The sequence below is a fragment of the Eschrichtius robustus genome, chromosome 9 (assembly GCF_028021215.1).
Source record: "Eschrichtius robustus isolate mEscRob2 chromosome 9, mEscRob2.pri, whole genome shotgun sequence".
NCBI classification, from domain to species: Eukaryota; Metazoa; Chordata; class Mammalia; order Artiodactyla; family Eschrichtiidae; genus Eschrichtius; species Eschrichtius robustus.
Window position 1 is genome coordinate 44,938,023 of NC_090832.1, and position 12,705 is coordinate 44,950,727.

General features: G+C 36.9%; 1 protein-coding gene across 2 annotated transcripts in view; it reads right to left on the minus strand.

Annotated features, from left to right (window-relative positions):
• Window positions 1–380: 380 nt before the first annotated feature.
• The window catches only part of NT5DC1 (5'-nucleotidase domain containing 1), a 122,283-nt gene continuing 109,958 nt past the window's right edge, over window positions 381–12,705 (minus strand). For both annotated transcript variants that reach the window (XM_068551199.1, XM_068551198.1), the window contains exons 10-12: window positions 11,927–12,079; window positions 7,710–7,878; window positions 381–2,121 (exon numbers count right to left, since the gene is read on the minus strand). In XM_068551199.1, the coding sequence (XP_068407300.1) occupies window positions 2,006–2,121; window positions 7,710–7,878; window positions 11,927–12,079 (438 nt within the window). In that variant the 3' untranslated portion in view covers window positions 381–2,005. The remainder of the gene's footprint in view (window positions 2,122–7,709; window positions 7,879–11,926; window positions 12,080–12,705) is intronic.

Consider the following 12,705-nt stretch of genomic DNA (forward strand, 5'->3'; position numbering starts at 1 on the left):
ACAATTAGAAACACTTTTTAGAAACAAATAAAAAATTTTTAAAGTCTAATTACAGTCCAACAGAAAAACATTCATCAGAAGCACTGACTGACTCTGCTAGAAAAGTGGGAGGAAGCTCGGATATAAACTCTTAACCATCTTTTTGACAAGATGGAAAAAACTAAGGTCAGATTAGGTGGTAACTTGTTCAGATTTCTTTGGTAGCTACTGGTAAAAGTAGGACTAGAACTTCTGACTTAAGTGAATTTTTTTCACTCTTCAGTGGCCAAAAAAATGCAATTAACTTCTTACCCTGGAGTTTTCATTTTTCATATTAACAAGAGCAGTTTATAAGCATTTAAAGATGTATTATTCTTTGCCACTGAAAAAATAAACATGCATAAGGAAAAACAGCTTTATTTTTAAAAGAAATCAAATGTCTACTGAAAGTATACATGAAACAGCATCTTTCACTTAAGCCCTAAACTTGATTATGTATGTTCTTTATTATATTCCAATAAGATTTTGGAATTCAATTTCAAAGACAATCACATTTATTAGTAGATATTGAAGAAAGCTACTGACTTTGAGGAAAGAAAATCAGTAACTGTTTACCTACCCTGAGATACTCATCCCCACAATATATTTGGGATTATTTGAACACTTAAAAATTTAACAAAATATTTATCTTTTCATTGCATCCATCAATACGTTAAATTCTCTGCTACAATCCAAGTAAAATGATGGTGACCAGTGTTTTCTGATATGTCCATGATGGACAGGGTAAAATTACAGCATAAAGAGTAGCCAAGAATTTATATTGTAAACATTATCTGGGTTCAAACATCTTGCAACAAACAGCTACTAATATGACTATACATTAGCACACTGAACACAATAATCCTGGATTGTAGTATAACTATAAAATCTTTAAAGCAATTTTTCTGAACCTCTCTTTTCATTATCAGCCCCCACCCCCGCCCTAGGAGAAAAATATTTAATTAATAAATTTAACTTTAAATTACATTTCTCCCTAATGAGAGAAATTAATACTAAGGAATAAGATTTTATTAAGTAGGGTTGAGATATGGAGGACCATAATCCATTGCATTATACTAAGATTTTTTTCACCCCAAGAACCAATTTTTGCCCCACTGAGAATACATGCCTTAGAGTGAAGTAAACAGCCTTTAACATTATTAGGGAGGAAAAAAACCCTAATGGGTAACATTGGAGGCTAAAATAGTTGGCTTCTCTATCATCCCTGTCCCATTATGGCTGTGTGGTCTCAGAAGACATCATGTCTACTTCCTTGCTTTGGTAACCACAAAAATAGCATAGTTAAAATAATTTAATCTTACTAGACTTGGTGTTCTGAACTGTAAGTTGAAACAACAGGTGTAGATCAGTTATTCTCAATTCTGGCTGCATTTTCCTGGGACATGTTAAAGACATCAATGCTCATCTGTATCCCCAGACCAATTATTAAACCAATGTCTGGAGGCTATAGTCTAGTCAGTGGTTCTTAAACTTTAGTGTGAATCACACTATAATTAAGCACAGATTGCTGGGTCTCATTCCCAGAGTTTCTGATTCTGTATGTCTGGGATGGGGCCTGTAAATTTGCATTTCTATCAAGTTTGCAGGTGCTGCTATGCTAGTGGTTTGGGGAACACACTTTGAGAACCACTGGTCTAGGCAAATGTGTAAATATGCATGTGTATGTATATATGTATTTGTGTATATATATCCCCAGGTGATTCTAATCTCAGAACTACTAGTATAGAAAGTATTAATAAGATTCTTTTCAGTTCTAAGATATTGAGATTTTAACATAATGAGAGTTGTTGGGTATCAAGATGATCTCTATAGAAAGGAGACCTATGGAAAAACATGCCAATTTCTTGGTCACTTCATTAAGAATTTGTTTCTATAAAGCATTTTACAGTAGTTTTTGAAAATTAACATTTTTACAGTACATTTGCTGCATATATGGTTCTTCACTTCATTTTTCAGTAAACATGGTTTATTTGGTTGTCAGTTTCCCATCATTTGATAAGACCAATGGAGGGTTTGGATAATAGCCTGCCGTTTTTGAACTGTTTGAAGAGAAACTTGTAAATTTGTAGTCCAGGGGTAATTCTGGGGGAAAAAAAAAAAAAAAGATTCTGCAGATTTCAAAAGAACTTTCATAAATATAAACAAATCAAAATTTGATAGTCATTGATAATAAAACATTTTGTTTCATAATTTTAATATTTCTTTTGTCACCTGGATAGGTTGCATTATGTAACTGGCAAATGAGAACTAATAATCTTCATAGCCCTTAGTAATGGTTACTAAGAATAATCTTTGAATGCTTAGCTAAATAAGAATTCTAATATGCACAATATGGCAACTTTTTCCATATGATAAGCATCACACACACATGCACGCACACACACACACAGCCACAAGAGGGGGGAGAGAACATAAAATTCATACTTTATTGATGGTGGGACATTGTGACATCTTCAATATAAGTATCTCAAAAGCTAGCCTTCAGATATTTTCTTCCCAAGCTTCTTCAAAGAACCATTACCAGAAATATTACAAGTGAAACGTTATATGTCATGTAATGATAGTCATTCCACATGCAGATACTGCATAGTCATCCTTATTTCACAAATATCACAAGTAAAACATTATTTGGTAGTACTCAGTATTTTGAAAATGATACTAACATAAAAATTATACTTTATATTAAATGCCAGTGAGAATTATTAAGACCCAAATAGTTAATCCTTATGAGGAGAAAACTAGTGCTAAAGATTGGGCAGAAGGAACACTGCCTTTCTGAGGCCAGAGAAAGCTAAGATTACTATAAACAGAAAAACATTCGTATTAGTGAATTTCACTGGTCTTGACTGCTTCAAATTAGCTGGAGCATATTTTGAGCCATTAAAAAGGCTCATTAAAAGGCATTGGAAAGTACATTGATAAAACTGAGTTTCTAAAATAGTGCATCTGAGGTCCTGGATTTCTTATAAGCCACAAAAATGATACAGGCTGCGAGCTGACCCAGCTACCTCTCTCTCTGTCTTTCCTATACACTTCCTAAAGTAAATGTTGTAAAAGCTATTACAAGGTTAAAATGATTACATTATCAAAATGCTTATAAACCATCATGGTAATGTATATTGCAAACTTTCATAACATCTATAAAAATACCTTCTAAGCATTTAAATGTCAATGAGAGAACCACATCTAACAGAATATTGACGAATAAAGAAACATTACATGAATACAAAAAAGGTTTTAAGAGACAAAGGGGGAATATCAGGTTTGTTTTTCATTTCCTATCTCATTTAAAACAAAAATTTTATTCTCTCTCCCAGGTAGCAGAAAAAGTCTACTAAGGTTAAGAAATCTGGGTATGGAATAGCCAAACTGAGATCAGATGACTATTGTGTTAAAACAAGTACGTCCAGATTGGGGATTCAACAAGAGGGAGACATTTGCATGTCTTAGAAAAGTCATTGTTGGGTGCTTTTTGGAAGAAAAGAGAATGGTAGACAACCAAATTCTTGTTTACCACAATGATGTTCTATTAAACTCTGTGTACTAAATACACCATAATATCAACCACATTATCTAATAATTAAATGAAGTGAACCAAAATGAACAAATATTCTTAAACAGTAAGTTCAATGTATAACAACACAGACAGAAACAGAACTCTTGGGACTTTTTTTAAAGATACTGGCAGGATAACATTTATATAAAGATCCTATCTTCAACATGTCTAAAGCCATGACCATCACACCATTTTTCTTTCAGCCATTTTTCTTACTTGGAGGTCAATTACACAGTACCATCCAAATTTACTGAATATGTTACTGAAATACTAAATTTCAAATTCTGTGTGAGATATAATTTCCTTATGAGGATGTGATCATAAGCAATGAGTGCTAAGTTAAAGAGAGACTAACACTTTGCTTTTTGAGGCAATGTCTTGGACATCAAAATCAACAATCAAATATAACTTACCAACTCTCTAATTCTCCTTCCCCTCACCCCAAATCGACTTCTTTAGCTTTGTTTGACTACTGGTGAGTCTTAAGTATTTTCTCCTAAGAAAAGTTAGAAGACAAAGACTCTGCCAAATTCTTTTCCAGGGTGCTGAGGAAGAAAGCTTTTGGAAAATGAAAATGGGAGCCACACTGATGCTATTACTGCTTCCTTAAGGAGAAGTGATTACCCCAGAAGACAGACAGGGGATTATTTTCCCATTTTTTGAGAAATATTTAAATCCTGGAATAATGGAGAGTCACTTTTCCTTGACTCTCTTACTATTTCACAACCATATCCCACTGAACAGTTTCTATCCAGGTACTTTAGAATAATTCAGTGACTTCCATTATCACACAACCCTACTCTCTCACTATAAATTTGAGTCACCTTGAAGGAAAGAAAGAGTGAAATATAAAAAATTGAAAATAATAGTTTAGTCCTGGGCCAGTCCCTCCCTTCAAGTTACAGGATCCATTTCTTTAATAGGAAAATTGTATGTGAAAGGAAGAAATATATTCTTTAATTTTATGTGTGTAAGCATGGAACAAAATGAAAAAAAAAGTCAGTCTTTTGAAACTGGTGAGAATGAGATATTATTTCAGTGAGTAAGATATATTGACATATTGGATTTGTATATTGGCATAGAGGATGGACCTTTTGGAAGGTCACACATATCTCAGGGTCATCATCATCATCCTACCAATAAATATCAGATAAATATCTTACTTTACTTTCTCTCATATCCACCCTGTGGTATACCCAGTTTAAGGAAGAAGAATCTGAGGTTCAAAAAAAAGTAGACTTCCACTTCTGAATTGGAGCTGAGACAACTAGAAAAGCTGGATAAAATAAAAACATCAGAGTGAAGTTACTGGAGAGTTGAAGAGGCAACTAAGACCAGAGGACACACACTTCCTGGGAAGGAACAAGCGGCAGTGAAGTGAGCCAACATTCTGCCACAGCTTTTCCCTTTAGGCACCAGAATTATGGCTGGGGGCGGGGCAGGGGCAGTTACTAGCAGCAGAAAAACCAGAAGAGATTTTGGCAGTCTTGAAGGGCTACAGAGACAAAAAGTGAGGGGCTGGAACCTGCTATAAACAAAGGGGTGGAGAACTGGATTCTAGACTCAAGCCCTTTGCCAAACTCTGCAAGGGAACTTCAGGAAACTAAGAAGCAAGCAGAAGCATACCTCTCTGTAAAGCAGAGTAGATTTTTCAGCAGTTTCTTGGTATTGAGAAAACAGGGAGGGATTAAATTCTGACCTGAGAGAAGAGAGGGTGAATACCTCGGACTTTCAGTGATACTATTTCTGAAACCAGAATTTATTATTATGAAGTGATTCTCTTTCATGTTAAGGGATTTTTTTTCCTTCACATTAATAGAGCTGACTCTAACTTTCTTTTGGTTACCATTAACATGGTATTGTCTCTTTCTATCTTTTGATATCCAAATTTTCTGCATCCCTTTCTCCCCATTTTTCTCTCCATTTTTGTTTTTTTTGGGGGGGTTTAAAATTATTTTACATAATTAGTTCGGTATATGTATCATTACAATGCTTTTGGTAGTTATCTTAGAGATTACGAGATGCATTTTTGACTTAATATCTAACATACTCTCATCCTTCGCCATATAATAAAGGATGTTAGAACACTTTTAACTCCAGCTGTCCCATTTTGTGATTTATATGCCATTGGTGTCATATGTCTTAAAATTCTTTATTTAAACCCCATAGGATTTTAAAAAATTGTTTCTAACCGTAAAATTCATTTTAATTTATTCACACATCCTTTTGTTGCTGTATATTCACTTCTTCTTTCATCTCCAGTCTTCCAACAGGGATCATTCTCACTTTTGCATGAAGAACAAGACCCTTTAGTATTTTCTATATAGTGCAGATCTTCTGGAGATATATTTTCTCCATTTTTGTCTGTCTAAAAATATTTTTCCTTTTATTCTTTAATGATATCTTTACTTGGTATAGAATTCCATTAAGACTGACAAGCATTTTCTTTCAGCAATTTAAAGATATTCTGTCTTTTGGCTTCTTTTGTTTCTGGGAAGAGTCAGATGTCAGATGTCTAACACTCTTATGAAGTACTCCTTTGAAATCAATCTGTCTTTATTCTCTGTTTTTAATATTTCTTAATTATCTGGTCTTTAGCAGTTAACTTTGGGATTTCCTTTTATGTATTGTGTTTCAGTTCTTTGGGCTACTTAAACCTTTGGCTTATTTTCTTTCATCATTTTTGGAAAGCTTGTAGCTACTGCTTTTGGCTTATTCTCTCATCTCCTAAGATTCTAATTATAGGAATCTTATTCCTTCTCATTATATCTCCTGTGTCTCTTAGTCCCTCTTCTGTATCTTCCATGCTTTTTTCTCTTCAGGCTTCATTGTGGCTATTTTCTTTTGGCCTATTTTCCAGTGTACTAATTCACTTTTCCTGTGTCTAATCTTCTGTTAAATCCATCCATTAAGTTCTTAATTTTTACTTTCTAATATTTCAATTTTAGAATTTCCACTTTTTATTAGTTTTTATATAGCTACCAAATTTCTCATTCCTTTCTTTTCTGTACTTGAACTTGGTTATTTCTGTTAGTGTTGTCTCATACCCTTGTGTACCTGGTTATTTTTCATTATGTGCTGAACCTTGTATTAATTGTTTTTGGAAATAATTTGAGTCCTAGAATGATGTTATCTTCCTCAAAAGAGAACAGTCATTAATTCTTACCAGGTGCCTTGGGGCACTACCAATCTAGAATCTTCTCAATCCAGTTTTAGGGATTCAGCTGATTTAAAGCTGAGCTTCAGTTCCTGTGAATGCCTACTTCTAATTCATCCTTCAGAGTCTCAACAGAGATTGAGAGAGTCCACCAGGCCCACCCCTCCTTTGGCAGGCCCTTCCACTTTCTACCCCTGTAGGTTCATGAAACTACGAAAAGGCCACTCACTTCTTTGAGTGCCTTCTCCTGAGTTAGCAAACGGGGGGAAAAGCAGCCCGCAAAGTCAGATTCACCTTACTTGGCCTCCTTAGCATCCTGTCCTGGTAACTCTTCCCTAGCCTTCTCCTATGACTCCAGGCAGACTTAAAAAAAAAAAAAAAAAAGTACAGCATTTGTAGTTGGCTCCAGCAGACAGGCAGGTCTTAATTACCTAAACTGCCATATCTAGGTGTTACCCAAGAAAAATCTATAAATGCCATGGGAAAATTTTCTTCTTTTAAAGAAAAGAATTCTAGGGCTTCCCTGGTGGCGCAGTGGTTAAGAATCCGCCTGCCAATGCAGGAGACACAGGTTCAAGCCCTGGTCCGGGAAGATCCCACATGCTGCGGAGCAACTAAGCCTGTGCGCCACAACTACTGAGCCTGCGCTCTAGAGCCCGCAATCCACAACTACTGAGCCCGCGTGCCACAACTACTGAAGCTCGTGCGCCCAGAGCCCGTGCTCCACAACAGGAGAAGCCACCGCAATGAGGAGCCCGTGCATCGCAACGAAGAGTAGCCCCCAATCGCCACAACTAGAGAAAAGAACGTGCGCAGCAACAAAGACCCAACAAAGCCAAAAAAAAATAAATTTATAAAAAAATAAATAAAATTAAAAAAAGAAAGAAAAGAATTCTAGTACTTCAGGTCATTACTGTCCAGCAACAGGTAAAGCTTTATAAGTATTATCCCCCTTACCTGCTATTGCTTCAATACTTGGAACTGCAATAGTGCTGTAAGCACTGATTCTCTTACAAGACCATGTATAAACCAAGGAATCTTCTGTATTTTCCAGTCCGGAAACTGAATCAATAAAAAAAGAGCCCCATTTTTTAGATAATCTATTTAGAGGCTTTGCCTTCGGTCCCTGAAACAAGAAATAGAATAACAAAACTGTGATTAATTAGTGTTCAACCTCATTATAAGTTTTTTCCACCAATAAGTAAATCAAAATAGAACAACTCTGTAGGAATTTCAGTTGTTTAACTTTAACCAGACTATATACTATATAAAAAGTAAAACAAAGCTTTGTAGTCCTTTAACGTATTCTCCTCTGGCTTTGTTTGGGAACCCCTTTCTCATCCTTTGGGATCTCGCTTGGATGCCCAGGATATTTTCCTTGATTTCCCACAGTTGGGTTGGATTAGGTCTCCTCCATTTTCTCACACTCTGAATTTATCCCTAATATGGTACTTCTCATACTATCTTGCAATTATCATACTATTTACATTTCGCCCTGGACAGATTATGAACTACAGAAGGTTAGGAACTATCTCATGTATTAGTGTATCCTTAAGGCTTAGTGCCTAGCACATAGCAGGCACAGAAAAGTTGTAGACTAAATAAGACTCATTCAAAAAATACTTCACAGTGTTTTATGGGTGTAGTATAAAACTAAGAATTGAAAAAAATCCTATCACGTCCATAGAATTTGGATTATAAAATCTGTCATCCTTTTCTGATGAAAACTTCATTTTGGAGCAGCAAAGAGTCCCAAATGCGCCTTTAGATTCATGATTCTTTGCGCTGGAACTCACTTTGTGAAGCAAGATGAAAATATGTGTTTTTCAGATGATGGTGTTTAGAAATCACTTAGCAAGAATCTATCTGGATTTCACCAAAGACATTTAAGAGCAGTATGGAATATAAATATCTATGCTTCTGTGTGTACATTTAAGGTGTATTTAGATATAATTTCTCAAGGTGTAAAGAGAAGTTTATAGTGTCACTTTTCTTTATTTAGTTCATTGTCTTTTCTAAAATAATGAGTGTGAGAAGAAATGACTCACATCACACAGGCTATATGTAGATAATGGTTCTGCCAACACTGAGTGGTAATCTGGGCTGCACATTATTCCTTTGAAAAGAGGAAAACAGACCTGTTCACCCTTTCTGGTTCAATGTACTATGGATGCTGTTATGGTCTAAATGTTTGTGTCCTTCCAAAATTCATATGTTGAAATCCTAACCCCCAAGATGATGGAATTATGAGGTGAGGCCTTGAAGAGGTGCTTAGGTCATGAGGGTGGAGCCCTCATGAAGCCCTCATGATTAGTGTCCTTATAAAAGAGATCCCAGAAAGCTAGCTTCTCCCTTCTGCCATGTGAGTGTACAGGGAGAAGATGGTGGTCTATGAGGAAGTGGGCCCTCACCAGACACTGAATCAGCTGGCACCATGATCTTGGACTTCCCAGTCTCTAGAACTCTGAGAAATACATGTTTGTTGTTTATAAGCCAGCCAGTCTATGGTATTTTGTTACAGCAGCCAAAATGGACAGATGCTAATCTTTGTTTATTCTGATGCTGAAGTTTTAATGACTCATTTTCTCAAATATAAAATATATATATCACTAATCAAAAGAATCATGCCATTTCTTGAATATATCAACAAGGAGCACTCCCATTTTCATTGAGCCTTTATATCTTATAGATTTCATCCCTTAATGGTAAGTGTTCTCACCAAGTTTCCATCTTCTCTTCTTCTCTTTCTCTCTTGTCTCTCTCCCTTAGACATCTCTCAATTTTCCTCGCTTATCCTAACCTATCTCCCAAACCAGTTTGATCTCATCCTCCAGCTATTTCAAAGAAATGGGATTCAACATTAAACCAATCACATCTCTCTCCTCACAAAACCAGGTCTTTCTCGTGACTTCCATATTTATATGAATAAAACCCATCAATTCCAGTCGGCTGCGCTTGAAAACCATCGATGTTTTGCGTCTCAGCTCCTACCACCAGCACCCAGCAGCTTATCAGTTGTGCCTCCAGAACATCCGCCACGTACTCTCTCCATCTCTGTCTCACTAGCGCCCACTGTTCATGTTTGTATCACCTCTAGTCTGGGCTGCTGGGACAGCCCGTCACAGCATCCCTTCCCACGTGCTGAGCCCATCCTTCACACAGCTGCTAAATGAAAGCTTCGCCCCTGTTGCCTGCACATCCAAAAGCTGCTAGTGATGCCTTTGGCTGACAAACCTACACATCTGCTATTTTACGGTCAAGACTGTGTACTGTAGCCTGTACATTACAATCTCTGTACACTTATTCATGTTACTTCCTGAACGAAGAATGTTATTTCCATCAGTTGAAAATGTACCTGTCCTTCAATGTTTACCTCACAGTCTACATTTTTTATAAAATTTTCCCTAATTCTCCTCAATGAAGTATCCATCCTGTCTTGTTTGTAATTCTTTTATAATTCGTACCCTCTGGAGGCAGTTATGCTTTATTTGTATACTCAAGCTCCCTGACCCCTTTTATCCACAGACTAACATGTTCTGTAAAAAGGATCTGTGTATGATTCAATTATAAGTCCTTGATATTCATAGTAGGGAGGCTTGCACAAATTAAAAACTTAGTATATGTTGAACAAGACAATGGTGTCAGACTGGTCATTTAATAATGAGTGGCCTTATTAAGATATCACTGCTAATCCAATAAGCTCTTACTTATGTCTGATAGTTGCGATGAAAGTTTTGAGTATTGTTCTGAAATATGTGTATGTGTGTGTACACCCAACAGACAGCTACCAAATCCTGTCTCTTCAGTCACAGTGGGTGGATTAATTAAGGACATATATGTTCAATGGAGCAGGGCTGGGGTGGGGAGGTGGAGTCTGATGATAAAGGAACATTATTTCAATTCTATCTTGGGAAATAAAATCTTCAAGCTGTTGACTCACTGTTTCCTGTCAAAGAGCCAATTATTAACTCTTTGTTCATGATGTGTTTATAACTAATTAACAAGAAAAGGGGTCTGTGGGAGAAGGATGGAGCTACTGTCTATGTAGTGCTAAAGGAAACATTCCCACTGATTCATTTCCTTATTACTGTCTGTGCATTCTCAAATCATTCTGAAGAAACCAAATCTCCTTATTTCTCTTTAGGGCAAACCTCCTCCCAAATCCCTCGGGTTAGAATGCCCACCTCCTGGAAGGTTATTTTAAAGCTCTTTTTAACTCAGTCCACAGAACTTCCAATGTCACACTGAAGACCAAATGCTACTCAGTGGAAACCTTGTAGAAACCTGACCCTTTTATTCTAACATTCAGTTGCATCTACTTATAGCTATCTTTTTTTTTTTTTTTTTAAATAAATAGACTTTATTTCTTAGAACAGTTTTAGGTTTCCAGATAAATAGAGCATCTCCTTCCCCCCTGAGCCCCGGGGCACCCACTGGTCTTTTCCAGAATGTCATATAGTTGTATACAGTACGCAGCCTTTTTGGAACTGGCTTCTTTCACTTAGTAATATGCACTTAAGGTTACTCCATGTTTTTCCATGGCTTGATAGTTTCTTTTTATTGTTATTTTTTGATTGGATATTTGTTTTTTGACTTGTGTTTTACCTTCTTTTTAGATTGTTCCACTGGAATGAATTTAGGAAAATGCATTTTATTTTCTGACCTTTCTTCTTTTCTGCTTATTTTTGCTTTTATACACTATTTTCCCTTTCTAGATTTATGACATATTTTACTTTTCTTTCCCTCAAGTCTTTACCTAAGTTCATTTTGGGTGGCTCAGGAGTAAGTTTAAGGGAGCTACCAATTTTGTTAAGTTAGACCCATGAAGCGAGAGCACAGGGGCTTTCATGGACAAGCAAAAGAGGTAGAGTATAACCGCAGTGTCAGGATCTGGTCGCCTCATCATCAGCCAAAACACGGCCACGGCGCCACAGCACTGGATGAAAGTAGAGAACTCGGAAGACAGACATTACAGACCATTACATTAATGGTCAACAGCATTTATCTTGGCATCATTTAAAAACTATCCACAAGATCAACTGTAGAGCTGAGATGGCATGAAGATCACAATAAGTGCCAACAGATTTCATCTCTCTTGGCACCAACAAGCACTTTCTAAGATATGTGAAACACAAGGTTTTTCTTTCAAGGAAAGAACCAAAGGAGACCCTTACCTCATATTTTCCTTTCTTCTCTAGAGGCTCTGAGTCCTCAGGCTTCCCGTCTCTGTCCCCTCTGAGCTCTTCCAGGATGAGGACTGTCTCCCAATTACTATAATGACAGGCTGGGAAAATATCTGAATGCATGCTGTCACCAAAGTAAACAACCTGTAAGTCAGATGGCAAATTCTGTTTGAGACATGAGAATTGTGAAAGAGTAGTGTTCATTTTATAGAAGGCAGAAGAAAATCCCTCAACAGGTATCAGAGTAAGTGATGTACAAGTTGCATAGACGTCTTAAATTTCCTTGAATAACTTCACAGGTGACCTGTCCTATTTGATTCACAAGGTGTCAGGTTTAAGAAGTTACACAATTCATTTGCAGATAGAAGAAAGGCAGAAGATAAGTGAATTCAATTTCCTGAAATGAAAATGAAAGAGCCCATATGTTTACAGTTAAACCTGCCCCTGGAATTGAAGAGCTGGTGAGATATTGGAGACAACCTGTTACAGAGGGTTGAATTAGCAGGAATGCACAACACAACCAATCGACCAGTTTCTGGGCGCCACCCAGACCTGCTGAAACAGAATCTCTGAGAGTGGGTGGGCGTGGGCAAGTGGACTCTGGGACACTTCCCAGGCGTTCTGAGGCAAAGCCTCATTGATCTAGTCCATGTCTCTCAATTTACAGATGAGAAAACAAGGTTAAGGGAACATGAACTAGAACCTCCAAGGCAGGAGTCCCCAGGGGGCTGTGACAGTGTACGAGCCAGTGGAGTAGGGCTCAGTGACCC